The sequence below is a fragment of the Coturnix japonica genome, chromosome Z (genome assembly GCF_054131305.1).
Source record: "Coturnix japonica strain WE chromosome Z, WE-NBRP24, whole genome shotgun sequence".
Classification (NCBI taxonomy): Eukaryota; Metazoa; Chordata; class Aves; order Galliformes; family Phasianidae; genus Coturnix; species Coturnix japonica.
The window spans coordinates 30,210,561-30,231,330 of NC_140702.1; the positions used below are offsets into that span (position 1 = coordinate 30,210,561).

General features: G+C 48.8%; 3 protein-coding genes across 3 annotated transcripts; 1 reads left to right on the plus strand and 2 right to left on the minus strand.

The window, feature by feature from the left end:
* Positions 1-687: 687 nt before the first annotated feature.
* On the minus strand, positions 688-2,268 carry LOC107306403 (uncharacterized). The gene has a single exon (XM_015849524.3). The coding sequence runs from the start codon at positions 2,135-2,137 to the stop codon at positions 818-820; it is 1,320 nt and encodes a 439-aa protein (XP_015705010.2). The 5' UTR covers positions 2,138-2,268; the 3' UTR covers positions 688-817.
* A 5,585-nt stretch (positions 2,269-7,853) lies between these two features.
* Positions 7,854-15,014, minus strand: THAP1 (THAP domain containing 1). The gene is made up of 3 exons (XM_015849577.3): positions 14,482-15,014; positions 14,091-14,286; positions 7,854-11,175 (listed from the first exon to the last, which is right to left on the minus strand). Exons 1-3 carry the CDS (start codon positions 14,550-14,552, stop codon positions 10,708-10,710), a joined length of 735 nt encoding a protein of 244 aa, XP_015705063.1. The 5' UTR covers positions 14,553-15,014; the 3' UTR covers positions 7,854-10,707.
* A 391-nt stretch (positions 15,015-15,405) lies between these two features.
* LOC107306405 (transcription factor Jun-like) lies at positions 15,406-17,728 on the plus strand. The gene has a single exon (XM_085528274.1). The coding sequence runs from the start codon at positions 15,555-15,557 to the stop codon at positions 16,824-16,826; it is 1,272 nt and encodes a 423-aa protein (XP_085384400.1). The 5' UTR covers positions 15,406-15,554; the 3' UTR covers positions 16,827-17,728.
* The last annotated feature ends 3,042 nt before the right edge of the window (positions 17,729-20,770 follow it).

Below are 20,770 nucleotides of genomic sequence, written 5' to 3' on the forward strand. Positions count from 1 at the left end.
TTTCTTGTGTTTGCTTGGTGATGGTGCCTCCCGTTTTCAAGCTGTCATCCAGATGTCCTCTCCAACACCTTGTGGGATATGGGGATGTGTGAATGCTCCATCCCTGAGATGATGCAATTTCTGAAGCATCGAGATGAAACCTGAACCTTCTCAACGCTTCACCTTTGCTCTCCCACAGGTCTCAGGGAACCTGTCCCTGACATCGGGTAGGGCTGAAGACTCCCACACCGCGAAGCTGGAGGAGGCAGCGGGCGGCAGAGCATCGCAGATACCTGCACTACCTGTGAGGCAGCCCGGCACCGCTGCTCCTTCCCGCAGCGTCCCGGGGGCACGACGGCCCTTTACTCCGCTTCCTCCCCCGACCCCACGACTCTCCCTCCCCCTCGCTCCCCTCTCCCCGCCCTCTCCGCGCATTGCTCCCCTCGTTCCGCACCGCTCCCAGGCGGGACGCGGCAGCACAGCACACGGGCACGGCTGCTGTACGGCGTTTATTGGGCCTGCTGCGAGAGAGCAGAGCGGTGGCGTGAAAGCTGACTGCTAGCGCGATGGACTTGTAGCTGCAGCGTTGCATAACGGTACCCCGGGCTAAGCAACGAGCTCTGAAAGCGTGCACGAATCTTGCGCTTCTGCTGGGACTGGTTTGTGACAGAAAGTGGAGCTTGCCTTGAGAGATGTAACCACAGCAGGAAGCAGCAGGTCTGCGTGAAGGGCTGATGGCAGCTTGTGGTGCACCAGGACAGGAGTTTGAGCCATGGCCAGGCTCTGTGAGCATAGGATGAGAAGAGGCATTTCAGTGCTGGGTCTTCTCAGTGCTTGCCTACCACGCTGGGCTTTCACCTGCCTCCCTTCCCTCTTCCACCACTCTCATGCACACGGAGACACAGGCAGGTTGCGAGCCCCCAAGTCTTCTGACACTGTACATCCCATGCAGCTGCCCCAAAACTATGTCCTGCTGAAAGCACTCCACAGTTCCATTGGGACTGGACACGCGGAGGGACATGGGCCACTGCTGGGATGCTGGCAGGTTCCTCATCACTGTGTGCACTTCAACCTTCCTGATGGATGGGGCGTTGCAGTCAGCATCAGATGCTTTTCCCCCCTTTTTCATTTCTAACTGCGCAGGGAGGTTTTGTTTGGAGTATGGCACTGTGTCTTTAGGCTTTGAAGTCCATTTCAGCACCCCGGAGATACTGCATAGGTCTGGAATTTGAGAATTTTCACAAGCGTTTTGTTTGAGTTGACAATTGTAGGTTAAGACCAGGTTCTGCCCTGATATTTTCTCAGACGGTCTTCCCATTTTATCAAGCCCTTCTGCAGCCTGAATTTTATCTGCAGCATTCTGGACTTGCTGTTTAGATGTCACAGCTGGGAGAATCTCAAAGGAAAATATATTGTCTTCACGGTTCACAGTTTGGCTGGCTGTGAAATAAACCTGTGAACTGTACACAGCTGCATCAGAGCCTGCACTGTGTCCGTCCCTGCAACAACCTGCTGTACTCTCAGTTCTGAAGGTAGCAGCTATCACATGGGAGATTTCCTTGCACTCCAGGGTGCCAGCTACTCCAAGCACTGTCATTGTTCCCTTTTCTTCTTTCTTCTTTCCACCCACTTCAGCCCTTTTATCTCTTAGGCACTTGTAAAACCCAGGGGGCAATGCCTGCCGCACCATATGGCCTCGATAAGCTGCCTGAATCTTGACAGCAGCTTTGTTCATTTCATCCAGCTCTCTTCGAACTTGGTAGCCTCTCCATGCTGCCTGAATCTTGGTAGAGGCTCTCTTCATTTCATCCAGCTCTCTTCGAACTTGGTAGCCTCTCCATGCTGCCTGAATCTTGGTAGAGGCTCTCTTCATTTCATCCAGCTCTCTTCGAACTTGGTAGCCTCTCCATGCTGCCTGAATGGTGGTAGCAGATTGAATTTGGTATTGGAGCTGCTGCTGTGCTTTGCTTTGCTGCAGCAGAGTTGGAGGCTCCCTTGAAGATACCATAATGCAACCAAGTGCTTCACCAGAAGGTAGAAAGCCCTGGTGTACATGAATATGAATAGGTGCAACAGCTCTGCTCCTGCCTGTGTTTGAGGGCATTTGCTCATGACGATTTCCAGTGTTAAAAGACATGTTTGCTTTGAAGATCCACATCTGCGCGGTTGATACAGAAGGAGATTCCTTCTTAGCTGTAGAAATGTCTCTCAATAAAGTCAGGCAGTAATTCTCCAGCTGTCTAGAAGACGAAGCTGCAGTGTTCACTGTAAATGCTTGGAGGCTCGTGTTCCTTTGTTTCTTGCTTTATTGTGTTACTGATGGTGTGCTGGAGCTCGTGGCTTTTTATTTTCCTGATCTTTCAATAAAAACAAATGTAGTTGTTGCAAATTTTCCTCTCCCGCTGCATGCCTCTTGCTGGCTGCTTGGATTTTATTATTTCCATAGTCTACAAATTCCCCATCATGTGCATTTTCAGCATATGTATGTTTCTGTGAAGAAAACAAGAAGTTGAACATTCTGTACTGAAGTCTGCAAGCACACAATAGCCTGATCAGACTGTGCTTCATGGACACAAGCCTTCAGTCTTGTGTTTTTGTGTGCTGTGATTTGTTCTACCATCCAGAGATTGACTAAAACATTTTCATTTTTCTACAGCTACTATTTTCATAGACTAAGCAGCATCAGCACCAGAAGTCTCAGCCATCTTCAGCCTCACAAAACTCAGAGTCTGAATTTTGTGCCACAGAGCAACACGACAGGTGCCCGTGCCTTCACCTTTATCTTTCAGAAACAGAATGGAAAGGCCAAGAGAAATAAATACAAAAGAATGAGCAAGTGTTGAATCCCTGCTTGGATGCAAAAGTGTTGGCTCTCTGGTTCTGACCATTTCCTTTCATGCTGGGAGTTCTTCAGAAGCTTCCCATTCCAAACACTCAGCAGCAGCACACCCTGTGAATATAGTACACTCACCTTACCTGGGCACTGCATTGCTGAAATTGTATGCGCCTGGCTTCCTAGGTGACCAGTGAATGAGAATATACCTTCATCTGAAGTGCTGCAAAAGGAAAAGAAGCCTGCCCCACCTAACAACACTGATTCCAAACAGTGGCCAGTGACCAATGACCAGGTCCACTTAAGCTTGAAGCCACTGGAAATGACAAAAAACTTCAGGCTAGGATCCAGGCTGTTTAGTTGTCTTGTGAGCAAGAGGTGCCTGGTGTTTGAAGTACCCATCTTCTGCATGATATCCAATGCTTGCAGTTCTTGATAAGTAAGGAGGTCTGGGCCCTGGACTGATAATAGCCTAGACTCATTTTTTCAGGCTGTGGCAAAACAAATTTTTCCTACATGCTGAAATTCTACTCATCTACAGCCAAGAATTTTGTAAATTGGGAATTTCCGCATAAAAGTTGGGACACTCTGTTGAAAGGGGGTAGCTCCTATGAAAAGCATGAATTTTCTTTGAATCATTCCTGCTTAAAATGCAGAAATTTTTCCAGCAGCATCAAACCAACTGAACAGGTTTCATCTCTGTTACAGTCTTATACCCAAGCCAGGACCATAAATCCAGCTTCTCCATGGGAAACTGTGTGGCAGGAGTTTGTGGGTGTTTATTTAAAACCTCCTTCTAACTTGCTTCTGTCATTTCACAGCAGACATCAGTTCAGCCCATTGCTGTTCTGAAGCCTATCTCATGGTTTGAGCTGGTATGGGAACATTCTTGCTTGCCATGATGAGTCAGTATGATTTGGATTAATGTCAAATTTATATAAAGAATAAAATTTTACCAAGGGATCCCTTGAGATTAAATGGAAATATCCATAGGTAGGAAACAAAGGGATAGGATATGTCGAGCCATCATTAAGAGCAACTGTTTGAGCTTCCTTTTTAGCTGATTCATTATTAGGCTCCCAACTTAGAAGGTTAAATGCATATCCAGAACCCATTTTTCACTCACAATAACACCTAGAATTTCCTACCTCTAATAACTTATCACAGAAAGTCACCAGTCCCCGTATAAAAAAGACTATGCTCACAAAATTCAGCCTAGTCTATTGCAAGGTGTTTGCTCTATACATTAAAGCGTTTCCCAGTTGTGTTCATGAATGCATAGAAGCAAAACCAAGTTTAACTCCCAAGTGGCCCAGATGAAAGGACAGATTTTCAGCGACTTTTATTTTTTCAATTGTCTTTGATTTTCCTAAGAGGTGCTCAATTGTATTGAGTATGGAAGAAATAAGTGGACAAGCACACCTGTGCCTACAGTAGCTGTTCTGAGCTACAGTAGCTGTTCTGAGCAATATGATTAGCCTTGAAGTATGCTAAAGTTCTGTCATATTCAGCCAAAGAAGCTGAATATGAACACCAAATTATTACCATTGCACCTTACTAGAAAGAGTTCCTTATGAAGTACATAAAAACAAGAGTTGTTTTTTCTCTCACACCAGAATTCTCTGTTTACCAAAGCAGCCTCACTGACATGTCAGTGACTGTCCGGGGCAGTTAACCTAATTAACGATATGGTATCTAATGCCTGACTCCACCTAGCAAACAAAAGCTGTGGGGAGCAACCAGGGGCACAGGGCACAGGCCTGTGTGCTCTCATGGGAGGAGGCCAAGCGCTCTGCACACTGCTGGGAGGGCCGTGCTGGGAACAGGGCCAGCTCTGTGAAGGAGGGACAAGTACCAGCCTACAGCTTGCATGGCTCCTGGAGGGTCTGTGGAACAAATGCCACCATCCTAAGCTCTGCCAGGGCCCCAGGCTGCCTTTTCACTACTTCAGCCCAAGCTAAATAAACCAGGCTGCTGTCAGCACTGTCTGACTGCACTTATCACCCAGGTTGGTCCGCACTGGGGTCACTCCCTGCACTAGCATTCAGGGTGGCACACCTGTCTGAGACCACCAACAGTATGGAAAGTAGCAAAACATGGACTGCAGGAGCTCTCCACAGGGGCACTTTAGATTTCAGTTCCTCTGTGGGCAGTGAAGTTGAGCTCCTGGCTGCAAACGCTGCCAGACACAGGTAAACAGTCCTTAATGCTGGAGGGGCTGTTACCTTACCTTGTTCTCCCTGCAGCTGGTCCTCACGCCATGGTGGAACCCATCCCCTTGTGAGATCATGAGCAAACACCCATCATGTCACAGCTGGCTCTGCAGCTTGATAGCACGGAATGATGTGGCTGTGCCTTTTTCAGGCAGTGATGCCGCCTGGTACTCACCCATTTACCCAAAGCAGTTATCAGCTGAGACATTTTCACGTCCTGCACATTATGCAGAACACAGTAATATCAGTTAACAGTGTGTAGTGAGAGGCTGTTGTCTCACATCCCAAAAATCCTGTAGCTCTCCACAGCTGTAAATGAGCAGTCACACTGCTTGTTACTATGTTCAGGAGCAAAAAGAAGGGAAAGGCAGATGTGGTAATAAACACACTTCTGACGGTGTTAATAAAACAGACCAAACAAATCTTGGTAGGAGACAATAGCAATCTGGCAAAGGAGCAAGACAAGGCAGACAAGAAAAAGACAGTGAAAAGGTGTTTACATTTAGGACAAGATATAATGGCCTTGTGTTGTGTCAGGGGAGATTTGGGTTGGGTATTAGGAAGAACTCAGGAGAGGTGAGGCATTGGCACAGTATGCTCAGGGGGTGTTCAGGAGCTGTGCTGATGTAGCACTAAGGGACATGGTTGGTAGGCAACATCAGTAGTGGGTGGACAGTTGGACTAGATGATCTTAGAGGTCATTTTCAACCTTAATGATTGATTCTATGATTTATGATCATGAAAAGCTCCTAACTTTTTAGTAGGGAAACCCTCTAATGGAGAGGTCTTTCAGTGGTGAGATTCTTTAGTGGGCAGAGAAGTCTTACTTCTACAGACATACCACAGAAACGATGGCTTGAATAGGCAGTGTGTTCACAAGACTTTGTGGAGACAGTGCTGTGAAAAAGCACGACCACTGCCATCTACTGCATGCAGAAGCCTCTGACTCAGGGAGTACAACGTGTCAGCGGAGGCTAGTTTAGATTTGGTGCAGGAATCTGGGTTGTCATACAGAACTAAGAACACAGAAAGCACCGTTCATAGGCAGCAGTTTAATTATATATTAACGCTGAAGATACACGTCAGAGTTGATGATCTGGCATACCATTAATCAAAGAATTAAAGTAATAACAAGCTCGCTAGACAGGCCAGGAGGTAATTGTCAGTACTGATGGACATTTTATGTTGACACTGCAAGATTTATTATGATTGTATTACAAACTTCCTCGGATACTTGTGTTTTAAAATATTCCTCATATATATATATACATATGGATATGCATACACATGTACATACACATACAAGTATACACCTAAGTATATGAAAAGTTACCACTAGGAAATCTGTTTTTGTCAGCTAATGGCAGAATCAAAGAAAGATAATTTCACTGATACTACAACAGTGATTTGTACTTGTGTTTCACAGGCTACTTATAAATACGGGGAGTTCCTCAAGGTGAGTACCTTTGCTTTGGGGAACTAACATTTGTCCTATTACTATTACTATAATCAGATAATTTTCCTGCTGTGGAGCAGAACCTGCTCAGTTTCCCCAGCATGCTGGACACATCAGCTTGAGCAACTGTTCCTAGAGTCCCTTGGATAAACAGACACCACAAAATCACTCCATAGAGCAACATGACAGCTCAGGGACAGTGAATGAGGGACCTGATCAAGCTGACAAAACAACAGAGAGAAGGAAGAAGCGGAACACTGTTCTGAGCTGTCTCAGTGGGTATCCTGAAGCTTCCTTCTCCTCATAGCCAGCTCCTGTAGTTTTCACCAGAAACCTGAGATGCAGGCAGAAGCCGTGGGATTTCTCAAGCCCAGAACAAGGTCACTTCCTCTCTCACAGAAAAGCATCACCTCTGAAATTTTTTTCCTTTCTGAACCATGGGCCAAGGCTGTGAAGCACCTGAAGCCACTGCTGTGAGACTACGTGACTGACTGACAGACCCCTGGCAGCAAAAGATGGCTCAGAGGAGATGAGCAGGAATGATAAACACATGGAATAATGTGAGTAATAACCACAAACTTTTGCAGGGAAAGCTGGAAAGATCTCAACACAAGAAGAACTGGATGGCAGGCTTTGTTTCAGGTACACAGTTGTGGCAATGGTTCCTCAGATTGCCTAAGCAGCCTTCATAAAAGAGCCACGCAGCTCACAAAGTGCACTTCAAAGAGGGTAACCCACTTATTCCTTCTTGGAGAACAGGAGCATCCAGCATCAACTGGAAGCAGCAGTGCTGAAAGTTGTCACCTTTATACATGCAGAAGCAGCTGAAATGTGGCAATCACGCACTGCAGCCATAGAGGATTTCTCCCCATCCCCTGCTCCCAGCCCCTTTCTCGTGTCAGATCCGATGTTGCACACCTTCCTCTGTCTTCCCATCACAACCCAGGACTGCTGCTTAGCGAGAGCAGAAGGCTGCAGCCAGTACCAGACCCGGTGTGGACAGAAAGGCTGGTGATGTGAGTACACAGCCCACTGTGATTGAAAAAGGGGTGGGAGGAGCACCCCAAACACAGGATTACTGGAGAGTGAAAGGCAGGGACATTTCGCAGAGAAAGTGGAAATGATTCGCTAAATGGAAACACGTGCTAGCATGTGGCGAGTGCTTTACACTACTTTTCCTTGTCACTTTCTGAATTTGAGCTTTTTCGAGTTTATTTTAAGCATCAGGAGTAACAACAGCAAGTTTCATGAACATTAAGGGGGAAAAAATAATCGGCATCTAAACAAGGAAACTACTCTTTATATAAAAAGATTTTTTAAAAAATATAAATCTGGTTTTGGCAAAGTCCTGGGAAAAGAGGAGAGAAAGCAGTTAAAAATCTAACACGCCATTCTCTTTTTATTTTAAATTAATAAATGTACACAAAAGGATGCATTAGCAATTTGTTCATTTTTAGTATGTGAAATAGCAGGGAAAGTAGACAGACGCCATGAGTGAGGTCAGAAGTATTGAGACTGGCTCTAATCATTTCAAATTGTCATGCTAATGGATATTAAGGGAAGTTTTTAAAGCCATCATGGAAAGGGCTTAGTTAACATCGGAGCTAGATTTCACACCACGCAAGAGTCTCACACAGATAGAGAAAACTTATTCTCCTCATCTTTGTTTCTATCTGTGAATTTCAGCTGTGAAAGCTACAAGAGTCAGTATGATGTCTCTGATTTTGAATGAGTGCATTGACTCAGTAAATTATTTGACAGTAAGTGCAAACTGTAGCACTACTTCCTCATGCTGGATTAATTTTTAGAAAGACTCTTATAATAAGGCTGAAGGAGAGACAGCAGTATTTGAGATATTAAAAACCAGTCTAGCACCAAGCAACTCCCAAAGTCCAATTCCACTGCTGCCCAGTGGTGGACTTTGGGGGAATTAAAAAAAGGGATGGGTGGGTGGAAAGAAAACTGTAGTATGCTGTAATGAAAGTAGCAAATACCCAGCGCTCCAGAGGGAAAAAAAAATAATTCTTCATTCCTGAAGCTACGCACATTTTAAGATAACAGAATCATAGAATCACCAAAATTGGAAAAGATGTCCAAGATCACCTAGTGCAACCATCCACTTACCATCACTGTTGCCCACTATACTGTCCTTCAGTGCCACATCCACACGGTTCTTGAACATCCCCAGGGACACCAGGGACTGCACCACCTCCCTGGGCAGCCTGTGCCACTGCAGCACCTCTGATTCTGAAAAAAAGCCTTTTTTTATCCAATCTGAATCTCTCCTGGCAGAACTCAAGGCATTTCCACTCATCCTATTCCTGCTAAACCTATTCCCACTTATCTCCTATTGCCTGGGAGAAGAGGCCAAACCCCACCTTGCCACAGCCTCCTTTCAGGTAGTTGTAGAGAGCAATGAGGTGAGCCTCCTCTTCTACAGAGTGAACAACCCCAGCTCTCTCAGTCATTCCCCATAAAAGCTGTGCTCCAGACCTCTCACAGCTTCACTGTCCTCCTCCGAACATGCTCCAGGGCAATGTTTTTCTTGTACTAAGAGGTCTAAAACTGAATACAGGGAAACAATTGCCTCCCTGCCCCTGCTAGCTGCACTGTTTCTGATAAAAGACATGAAGCCATTGGCCTTCTTGGCCACCTGAGCACACCACTGGCTCACATTCTGCTAAGTGTCGACCTGCACCCCCTGGTCCTTTTTCTCCACAGTCTTCCAGACACTCTGCCCCAAGCCCGTAGCACTGCCTGGGGCTGCTGTGACCAAAGTGCAGGACCCAGCACTTGGACTTGCTGAACTTCATCCCATTGGCCTCAGCTCTGCTATCCTGCCTACTCAGTTCACTCCTTCCTATAGGTCTTTCCTATCCCCAGGCAGTCAGACACTTCCTCCCAGCTGGGGTTCATCTGCAAATTTACGAAGGTGCTCTCAACCCCCTCATCCAGCCTATCAATTAAGATACTGAACAGGACAGGCCCCAGTACCAACCCTTGGGGAACACCACTCCTGACCAGTCACCAGTTGGATTCACCACCATTCTCAAAGCTCGGTCACCCAGCCAGTTCTTTATCCAGCCAGGAGTGTACCCGTCCAAGCCATGGGCTGTCAGCTTCCCCAAGAGAACACTGTGGGAAACGGTATCAGAGGCTTTGCTAAAATCTAGACACACTACATGAACAGCCTTCCCCTTGTCCACCAAAAGAGGTGATCTGGTCATAGAGATTAGGTTTGGTCAAGCAGAACCTGCCTTTCACAAACCCATGCTGGCTGAAATGTGCATTAATAAAAGACAAGGACAGCATTCTACCCATTATAGTGCTTATGAGAGTGGCATATTCCAGCATACCAGCGCCTGCAAATTATTTGGACAGTTTAGAAAGCAGTCACATTGAACAGTACACCACCTTCCTGATCCTGCCAGTAATCTAACAACATGCATGTTCAGAGCAGCACTGTATTTCAGCAGGGTCTGTAAGTATCCTTAAAGCAAAAAATTTCTATAGCTCTAGTCAGATATACTAATGAATTCTCCCCTTCTCAGTCTCCACATGATTCTCCAAAAGAAAAGGCTCATTTAGATGCCAAAAGGATCCAGGCTTTAGACTTTCTGCAGTGCTTTGAAGACGTAACAATTGGTGGTCAGAGGTTTTCCCAGTCTAAAATATACATATATATATAAGTATATATATATATATATATATATTCACATATAAATGTATCTTAACTTTCTCTATACAAGGTAGCACTTGCAGGTACTCAGCTGGCCTAAAAGAGTCATATTTATCAGGAATCACCTAAGCAAACATGAAATGCCTTGAGAAAGTTTTGCAGTAAGTGTAGAACAACCTCAGCTTCACTCTCAGATAGATTCCTATCCTGTGTAAGCATAAGACAGACATTGTTAAAAAAGAGAGAGGAAAAAAAAAAGTACAGATTTTAAGTGTATTTAACAATGCATCCTTTCCTTCTGTAAAGCAGTTCCTACTTCAAAAAATAAATGCGCATCCTATTTCTGAGATGTTTACATTTCAGTACATTAAAAAACATAGCAAACTTAAATGAAAACAAAGAGGAAAAAAAAATGTGATCTCCTATGTATGACAGCTTATTTGCTGGTTTAGGATTCTGGAAGAGTCTCACAAACAGAATTACAGAGCATTTAGTTTTTAAGCTAAACTTCTTAGCCTAGCAAAGTGGAAATGGATGCTCATGACTTTTATGCAGGTACTTCTACAACTTCGAAATAGTCATTGGGCAGAATCACATAGCCTTTTCCTGCCAGCATGTCTTTTTCTTTCTGAAACTGAACAATCTCTCTCAGTTTTTCAATCTGTCTTTCCTGACGTCGGCATCGCTGCTGCGCTGTCTTGAGCTTCTTCCGCAGTTTTTCAACTTGTTCCTCTAGCTGCTGAATTCTTTTTCGCTGATGAACTGTATCCTCTACGGTATAATTGTGATCACAAAAAACAGCAAGATTGCTAGGGGTCTGGAGAGGAGGCATCAATAATCCGATACTTGGATCTACGAATCTAGCATCTATCTGAGATAAATGAAAAGAAGGAGCTGATGGAGACGGTGGTAGCGTGGGAGCTGCAGGTGGCGGCGGTGGCGGTGGAGGTGGTGGAGGTGGCGGTGGTGGAGGTGGTGGAAGCGGATCTTCTGGCTGCTCTGAAAATTCTTCAGGCTGAAACAAACCAAAAAAAGTACATTTGTAAGCATAGCATTTTTGCAACACAACTCCATTAGCACGGGCAACTACGGTATAAACAACTAGGACTTAAAAAAAAACAATTAAAAAATACCCACCACATGTTTCAAAGCCTCAGTTTTCAAAACTGGCTCATTTAGCCTGTTTTCTAAACCAAAAGTATTTTAATCAACTTTGTTTCCACTCTTTTGAAACTCAAATCCTTGATGTCTAGAACAAATCTGAAACTGAAGAGCCCAGAAGTCATTCTCACTTTTGAGGACACGTGAAATAGATATCCAGGATTAGATGAGGATCCTGGATGCAGTCCTGTGAAAAGAGCTCAGCAGACCCGGTAGCTCATCAAGTCCATCCCATTCCCTCTTGTCCCTCTTTCTTTCTACTGCATCTCACCACATACACTTTGAACTCATCAGCTAACCTAACCAGGAGCACAGCAGAACTGGAGAATCCCCTGCTATGACAAAATAAGAACCATTTCACTAAGGGAGATGGACAAGCTGGCAGAGCAGAGAAAGTAGACACAGGAAGATCTGGCTCTTCACAACTAGGACTGACCATCACATTGTTTTGGGATCGCAGCAGAAGGGTTTGGTGATGTGATGAGCCAAAATAAACAGCTCTCCCAGCTCTGTTATGAATCCTTCCCTAAATACAGGATGTTGCTAAGATGACAGAAAGCTATTCACACTTCCACCATCGCTGCAATAAAGTTCTGTCCTGCATTAAAGTCAAAGCCATGCAGTGAGAGCTGTCATATGGAAGGAGTAAGAAAATAGGACTGGGTGGCTGGCAGATGGGATAGAGCAGAACACTAAGCGAGCTCATTCCCACATCATACTGCAGGCTTCACCATACTGCTCTAGATAGGTTCAGACACTTGCACGGTTCAGAACAATGCATACCTGTCATCACTTGGGAGGAGGTCAAAGAGAATTCTGATTATTCTGCCCCAGAGGAACATACTTTATTCAGAAATGCACACATAATGTATACTACCCGTTTAAAAAAAAAAAAACAAAAAAAAAACCAAAAAAAACCCAAAAGCCTAAGAATGTCTCAGTGAAAGAGACACTGAAACCAATTTTTTAATTCCCTGTCCCCAACATTATTACTACAAATAAAAGCATGAAGATGATCGCATCTTCAATTTTAACAGCCACCAACTGTCCCCTCTTGAGACTGGAAGATCACATTATTAAGCTTCTTGCCTTAACATAAAGAACAAGTCAACAGTCAGATTGGGAAGTACAGATGTCATCCTTGTACAAACTACATTAGGCACAGGAACTGAGAACACAGTTCCACTTCTGGTACTGAGGGGAAGTTTCACATTGCTCAGGTATTACTGATCACTTTAAAGTACAAAACCAGCCCACTGCCTGTGTCAGTTCTCAGTTATAAGAAGTGGATGCTCCAGGTGTGTCCATCTAAATCACATACCAATATTCTAAAATGTCTGACCTACAGCTTTCAAACTTTTCAGCTAAGATGACAAACCAAAGACATAATGTGCAGAGAGAATTCTGCCCATGTTAGAAGCACGAGCAAAAATGGCATTGTTGCCAGACAGCTGCATTCAGACAGAGGCATGTATTCAAGAGCTACGCAGCACATGCTGTGTTACTGCTGTCACTGTGTGTCACAGAAAGCTCATCGTTCATACTGCTCACACGTCACAAGTGAGTTCTTATTCCTTCTTACATCCAGTAAATGGTTGTCAGACATAGCTAAAAAAGTATTTCAAGAATTATGATGCAAAAAATGCTGTATCTCAAAATCAGTATGAATTTTAAAAAAATGCTGTCCTTATTCACTACTATTCAATGTCTTGAAGATACACTGAAAGCTGCTGTGACATAAATAGTAGCACCACCAACTCCTTTTCCATAAGGAGCCACTGTTCTGTGCACTCATAAAGCCAGGTACTGCAATGAATGAGAGAATGTGGCTCAGAACTACTGCATTGATGTCAATATTAAATACCTTCAGCTTTCACACTGCAATAAGTTTTGCAAACAATTTTAAGTGACACAGGAAATATGTTGCTAAGATTGTGGGGAACCGTCATCAAACAGATCTTAGCACAAAAAGCAGACCTGAAAATGGTCCACATTTCACTTTATACCTTGTGCTATGTATGGTCTCTTGCCTATTATTTCCACTTTTCATTTTCTAGATGTTCCTTCTTTATTTCTGCATTAAATCGAACATTGTATACTGTGTGGAAAAATACAGATGATGCCCTGAGCATGAGAAAGGGTTTATGTTAGCTCTGGAACACAAGTAAACTGCCTAAATATGTTCAATATTCAACAGACAGGCACTAGTTTTATATATTGTCAGTGGTGGCCAACACATACTCTGGAAGATCAAGAAAAGTGGCTAGCAGATGGTGCTCTGAATTATAACACAATTTTGCAGTTAATGCTATTTTGTAGGAGGCTGGACTTTTTGGGTTCTTTCACAGGGGCATCTGGATAGTCCTACCTGTAGCCATGACTTAATAGCTCTGGACCTGGCTAACTAGAACAAGACACCTGATGTGAAGCTATAACATTATGCTGATGATTTAATACTAGCCTCTGCAACTCTATCTGCAATAAAGAACACAGCAAGCACTGTCTTCTGATTTACAGGAGAAAGAATGGGCCATCAGTCCTGAAAAGTCCCAGGGCCTTGTATTATCTGTCATATTTTTGGGATGGTCTGATTGTGAACAATCAAAGCCCTACCCAGTGCAGTTAACACCCAGATACAAATGTCAGCCTGCAGTTGTTACAACAGGACAGCACCAGTAACACAACTGCAGTGATGACAAATGGCCTTAATGACAGGAGAAGCTGCACAGTGCATTTCGGCACCTGGGGCTGTGAGCAGTGTGCGCTTACCTTTTCACTGGGCTCAGTGTAACAGAATATAGTGGGCACAGCATTTTCTTTCAGCAGCTTGTTGTTGCACTCCCGCTTGAAGCAGTCGGGCGTGAAGTGCTCGGAGCAGATGCTGCTGTACTTGGTGGGTTTGAAGTTTTTCCTTTTCACCGCCGCCTCCCATTTCTTGCACAGGTCAGGCCTGGTCAGAGGAAACCTGACAACAACAGCTATTTTCAGCGTTTCTCAAACTCTTTATTCACGCCGGGCCCACCATCCCAGCCCCTCTCCCGCCGCCCAGCGCCCCCTTGCGTCGGGAGGTCGCACACCCGCGGCCCTGTCCCCGCCCTGGCGCCCTGCCCGCCCCGCCCCGCCCCGTCCCGCCCCACCCCGTCCCGCCGCCCGCGCTCACTTGTGGAAGGAGATGGGCTTCTCTTTGTCGTATCGGTTCCGGCAGCGGTAGGCAGAACACGACTGCACCATCCCGCCGGCCCCGCGGCCGCCGCCGCCCAGCGGCGCGAGGAGGGGCTCCCAGGTGCCGTCCGCTCACCGTGGGGCCGCCATCGTGCCCCGTCCCCCCCCGCCGGTGACCCTCCGAGAGGGACGGCAACGGGACGCGGCCTCTCCCAACTCCAAGATGGCGGCACCAGCTTCAGAGCAACTCTCGCGGTGCTACGGCGCGCCGCCCTTGCCCATTGGTGGGTCCTCTCATGGGGGGCGGGGCCTCGGGAAGCAGATCGTCCAATCGGAGCGGCGCTCTGCCTTGCTCCCGCCCCTCGCTCCGGAACTACCTCAGGGGCAGCTGCGGCGCGGCGGCAGAGCGCCCCCAGGGCGGGATGGGGTGCGGGTGTGTGTGGGCTGCTGGGCCCTGCTGAGGTGTTAGGGTGAGCTAACAATACACCGACGCGATGGAGTACAAAAAGTTAACGCGGAGTGCGCTCCGCCGTACCATTCCCTGTATTACACCAGCGACTAACAGCAGCGGGCCGTTCCCCCGGAGCGCCCCATGTCCCGATCTCGCTGTCCCGTGCGGGGCGGGCAGCGGGCGCTGGTGTCGGGAGCAGGGGTGCGGGCAGCGCCCTATGGCGCACCCACAGCGGGAGCAAAGGGCAGGAGCCGCGCGAAGCAGCTCCAGGATGGGGTCCGGAACCCCTCAGAGACACAGGATGGAGAGAAGGGCAATAAGCCGGTCTATAAGCGAGCGCCGAATTCGGAGCGCGGCCCCTCGCGGAGCCCCGCGCAGCCCCTCTGAGCCGGGGGCCGGCGGCGGGGAGCTCGGGGGAGGCGGCGGCGTTGGGGCGGGCAGACGGCGGGACCGGGGCGGGGCGTGGGGCCGGTGGCGCCGGGAGGCGGCTCAGTCCCCGCTGAGAGCCGAGGGTTGCGGGCCCCCGCCGAACGCAGCCGCGCCGCGACACACAGCCGCCGCCGCCGCAGGGCGGGCACCGGGGAGCGCCGCGCCGCGCCGCGCCCCGGCCGGCCGGCAGCATGAGCGGCGGGCGGAGCGGGAGAGCCGCCGTGAAGATGGAGGCGCCGTTCTACCCCGAGGAAGGGCTGGAGCTGCTGCCCGACTTCGTGCCGCTGCCGGGTTTCGCCGCCACCGCCACCGCAGGACCCGGCGCCGAGGCGGCGGCGGGCCCGAAGCTACTGCTGGGAGCCGGGAAGAAGCGCGACCTGCCGCCCGCCGCCCCCTCGCCGCTGCCCGGGCCCTTCGCCCTGCGCCCGCCCGGCAGCGCCCGCGGCAGCGCGGCCGCCCTGCGCCTGCTGCCGCCCTCCGCCGCTCCCCCGCCGCCCCCGGGCTCGGCGCAGGGCTCGGCGGGGGCCGGCGCCGGGGCGGCGGCGAACCGCGGCGGACCGGAGGCCGCGCTGGGCTCGGCGGCGGAGCTGCCGTTGCTGAAGCTGCCGCCGGCCGCCGACCTGGAGCAGCTGCTCATCCAGGGCGGCGCGGGGCTGGGGCCCGGCAGCCCGGGACCGGCGGCGGCCGGGGGAGCCGGCGGGCCGGCGGCGGCGGGAACGTTCCTGTACCGACAGCCGGTGACGCAGGAGCAGGAGGGCTTCGCCGACGGCTTCGTTAAGGCCCTGGCCGACCTGCACAAGCAGAACCAGCTGCTGACCGCGCCGCCGCTCTCCCCGCCGGGGCCCTGCTGCCCGGCCCGCCCCGGGGCCGCCGCCGAGCCGCCCGCCGTCTACACCAACCTGAGCGGCTTCACCCCCGCGGGGCCGCTCAGCCCCTCGGGCAGCGCCTATCCCGCCGCCTCCGCGCCGCCGCCGCCCCCTCCTCCTCCGCCGCCGCCGGGGCTGCCGTTCGGGCCGGCGGGGCTGGGCGCGGGGCGGCTGCCGGCACCGCGGGCCCTGGAGGAGCCGCAGACTGTGCCCGACGTGCCGCCCGCCGCCAGCGGGGAGGGAGGAGGCAGCGCCCCGACGCCGCCGTCGCTGTCGCCGCTGGACGCGGAGAGCCAGGAGCGCCTGAAGGCGGAGCGCAAGCGGCTTCGGAACCGCATCGCGGCCTCCAAGTGCCGCCGGAGGAAGCTGGAGCGCATCGCCCGGCTGGAGGAGAAGGTGAAGGCGCTGAAGGGGCAGAACGCCGAGCTGGCCGCCACCGCCAACCTGCTGCGCGCACAGGTCACTCAGCTGCAGGGCCGCGTCCGCAGCCACCTCTCCTCCGGCTGCCACATCAACGCCGCCGCTCCCTCCGGGCCGCCGCCCCGCGAGCCGCCCCCGGAGGCCGCCGCCACCGCGCCCGAGGCCGGCGCCTGCTGAGGAGTGGCCGAGGGAGCGGGAGACACGGAGCGGGGCCGCCGTGCTGCGCTGTGCTGTGCTGTGCTGGGCCGCGCCCGTTGATTTCCGCGCTGTGCCGCTGTGCGAGCCGGGGCTGTGCGCCGGGCCGAGTGCGCCAGGCATGTGGAGGTGTCGGAGGTTAAGGTAACTCCTGTTTACAGAAAGACTGAACTTTACTTTCACGTGGGGATAAAAAAATAATATATATATATATATATATGTTTCCTAACGCGCCGTACTGGAGTGTATAGCAATCGATAAGCTTCTCAGAGTTTGGAGAAAAAGGAAAACAGGAAAAAAAAAAAAAGGCCAGAATTGTGCCCTTTGGAAGAGATGTGTGTGTACATAGATATATTTAAAGCATAATATGGCTCTGTATATTTTCTTGGCATTGATAAAGAATTTTTTTTTGTTTTTTAACTACTGTCTTTCTCTAGAGCTTTAATTTGCCTTTGAGAGCTCAGTCATCCAGGTGGGTGCTCGCACACTGAGACTGAACCTGAAGGAGAGCAGTGTTAAGTCCGAAGCAGGACAAGACACATTGCCGGCTCAGCCGTAGGAAAGGACGTTTCTCAGCTCTTAGCTCTGTATTTCTTGTGCCAGTGCGAATCTGGGGCATTGATGGTTATTTATTGAAACTTGAACACTTTTGGATGTTGCCTAGACCTTATTTTTATAGATAACGCGTTAGTAGTGATAGCAGTTCCTTGGCAAGAAGAGCTTTACTCCTTTTCTTTCACTGTGTACATTCCAGTAGTGTTTGCTCTTTACATAGTATAGTAACAAGTGCTATACAGAAAAGGGCTCAGATTTGGGGTGAATTTGCTATAAAATGGCAATTCTGTTGTATGTTATTTGAATAAATCACAGAACTACTATGGAAACATAGATTTATTTTTCAGTAGAGATCTATATACATTTCTTCTTGGTCTACTTTGCTCTGAAGAACCTTTCTGCAATACTCCGGAGACGGAAAGAGTCAGTGCTGGAATGTGGAACACGCTTCTGGTTGGGAAGAACTGAGGCAGTTTATTTATTTGTCAAGATTTCACTAGCCGAAGGGAACAGCACAGGGACTTTTTCCTCTGATTGCTTCGACATAATCCTCAATAATTTTTGGAAAGCTGTATATCCCCTGCTCGGCGCTTTTGCCTGCCTCGCTTCCGTGCACCTGTGTGCTTTGAGCATCCCCGCGCAGCCCTGGAGCCGTCTGTTGGAGCGTGGAGGCCACCAGTAAGAGCAGAGCTCCTGAGCCGGTCTCACTGTGGAGCAGAGCCCACACCTCTCCAGCATCACACTGCTGGGGCTGGGACATGGAGCTCGACAAGGGCGTCCTGCGGTGGGGACCATGGGCGTCCCACGGTGCAGCCGTCTTTCTGGTCTGCTCAGCCTCACCAGCAGCTGTGGAACGCCTGCGTTACCTCTCCTGGAGCCTGCACTTTGAAATTCAAGGAGAGGGCCTGGGATGGACTCGTGTTTCTTGTGCTCTTAGTGCTCTTAGTGCTGTGTGTTCCCGAAGTTCAGCCACGTTGTTTGGTGCGTGGTCACAGCATAGGCGTAAGGTGATGTGACGGTGCATCAGAATTGGGGTGTTGCAAGCCAGGATGCTCCGAGGGTATTTTTTTTCTTAATGCATATGCAAATTAGGTAGAAGCCATATCAATCATTTTGTAACTGTTTAATCGCGTCATCAGAGCCTGTTCTGGGATTTTAAGTTCTTGAGTGTAATGGTACCTTTTGCTGGTTTTAGGGTAGTTTTAGGAATACCGATGAGCAGATTCTCTAACAAAACAATGCCCATCTTTACATGGGTTTGAAGACTTTTACAGGCGTTCTGAGCTGGGTAGCTACAGTCTGTAGCAGCACCTGCTGCATGATCGCAAGGCAAAAGGCAGCTTTCACTGTGTGGCAGGCATCACCCATCTGCAAAGTTGCTGCAAGACTGAGAATTTCATAGAGGCTGTTTTTTCCCCACCCTTCTGTGCTTTCCCCAGTGGGAGAGGTCGTGCCCTGGGGAAATCCACTGACGTGAGGTGCTCGCCTTTAGTGCACGTGTAGCAAATCTACTTCTTGCTAAAGAACCTTGGAAAAATACATAGAAGTTATGTGTGTGGGCAGCACTGTTTCAGTTCTTAGATTAGCAGATGAGCACAGGGTTGGGTGAAGACTTGGTGGCAAGGCAGAGGAAGGCTGTGCAATGTTGCCTGCTCCTCACCCTTTGGTAGTGCTCCAGACAGAACATATTGGCAGTGCTTAGGAAGCGGGTGCATCCAGGCAATCCCTGTTGTCCCTACTGATTGTAACCAGCCAGTCCTTTTTGTTATGTTTGTTCTAAAGCCAACAAACACCCTATGTTATCCCTTTATCCTTCTAGTTTTCAGCACAGCGTGTTGGCCTCTTTCAGAGCTCATACACACACTCCCTTAGCAGCCTGCCCTGTGTTCTGGCTGCCATGTGAGGTTGGGTTTTGTTGGCATTGCAAGAGGCTGCTGCTCCACAGCAGTATGTGAATGGATGACTTAAGCACTTTGTGGTCTGAAGCACATGGCAAGGCTTTGGCGTGCTGCTTGGTTTGCTTCAGGTGTTTGTTCCTTTCATTGCTGTCTTCTGAAGTGAATTGCTACTCTGTTTTCCCTATAGTGTCCCTATATCTTTATTTACGGGTTCTGTAGTTTATTCTTGCTGTTAGTAAGTCAATTCATTGCGGTGTTTTTCCTCTCTGTATCGGGTAAGCTTTTGTTTTGATTTTTTGCATGAAATGTTGGTCACTGTGAGATGCTGAAAGAGTGATACTAGGTCCACATACACAACTTTGATTTGTGTAGTTCATTTCCAGTAACTGCAAGTACGTAGGGTGCTTAAGTGTTGCTGTAAAAAGACAGTTCAAGTTCCCGGGAGCCTCAGTGCTTTTTTCTCCATCCTTCAAGGCTGTGCCATGTTTCATTGTACATAACCGCGCTGTTGCGAGTCTCTACAAAGATTCCCATAGAGCTCTCAAGTCCTTCTGCTTTGGTTTCACACTTTAGTTACAAACCCACGACAAATGGACATTGCTTGTTTCTTTGCTCCAGTTTAGTCTCTGCTCTGGAAGCAGTGCAGGTCCCTTCCTTTATCTGTTCTGGTTGCTGGACGTTTTTCTGCTGTGACTGCAGCTTTCTGTCAGCAGATTTGGAAGGCACTTGAGCTGATGTCTTGATCTAGATGTGTCTTCCTACCTAGGTGCTACGGCAAAGCAGCTTGGCTTGTAAATGACATTTGTTTCTTTGAGTCATTATATGATCTTTTCTGTCTTGAGCGGGAGGAGGAGGGTATCTGTGGTTAAGGAGGGTTTTGCTCACCCTTCCTTGGGTACAGAGAGGGGAAAGCCACCACCAGTGCCACCCACCTCTCTGCCACTAGTTCGAGTGATGCCATGACGAGAAATGGATGTGCTCCTCGGAGCCTCAGGCAGTGACATCTCAGTGTCCCTGGCTGTCCAGGCAGTCAGTGTGGTTGTAAAGTAGTTCTTGTATCTTCCATCATGGCTCAGGGCAGCCCACTTGGCCTGCCTGAGGAGCAGATTTCCAGACACAAATGCCCTTTGCACTCTGAGGGCTTTAGGTCTGTAGGTGCATCTCCATTAGTAAAAGGGCTGATTCTGGTGGTTGATTTCTTGTGAATAGCAGTAGGTAGTCTTGCAAGAGATCGGTACCTCAAGGGCTTTGGACTCTCAGCTGCATATCATAAATCACGGTTGAATATTTTGCACTCTTGAAAAAAACAAAGAGTGACCATCTAAGCATTTTCCATCACCTTGGTTTGTTTATGTCATTACTGGCACAGGAATCATGAGCAGCCCTGTTATTTTCTTTTAGTTATCTCAATGAATGTATCCATCTCACTTCTGAGAAAGCAGCGGCCTCCCCAGGTTAAGCCCCTGGGCATTC

Coding starts and splice junctions, on each gene's coding strand:
- LOC107306405 (XM_085528274.1), top strand. CDS start 15,555: ATGAGCGGCGGGCGGAGCGGGAGAGCCGCCGTGAAGATGGAGGCGCCG.
- LOC107306403 (XM_015849524.3), bottom strand. CDS start 2,137: ATGTGGATCTTCAAAGCAAACATGTCTTTTAACACTGGAAATCGTCAT.
- THAP1 (XM_015849577.3), bottom strand. CDS start 14,552: ATGGTGCAGTCGTGTTCTGCCTACCGCTGCCGGAACCGATACGACAAA. Junction 14,287..14,481: donor AAGCCCATCTCCTTCCACAA/GTGAGCGCGGGC, acceptor TGTTGTTGTCAG/GTTTCCTCTGACCAGGCCTG. Junction 11,176..14,090: donor ACACTGAGCCCAGTGAAAAG/GTAAGCGCACAC, acceptor GGTTTGTTTCAG/CCTGAAGAATTTTCAGAGCA.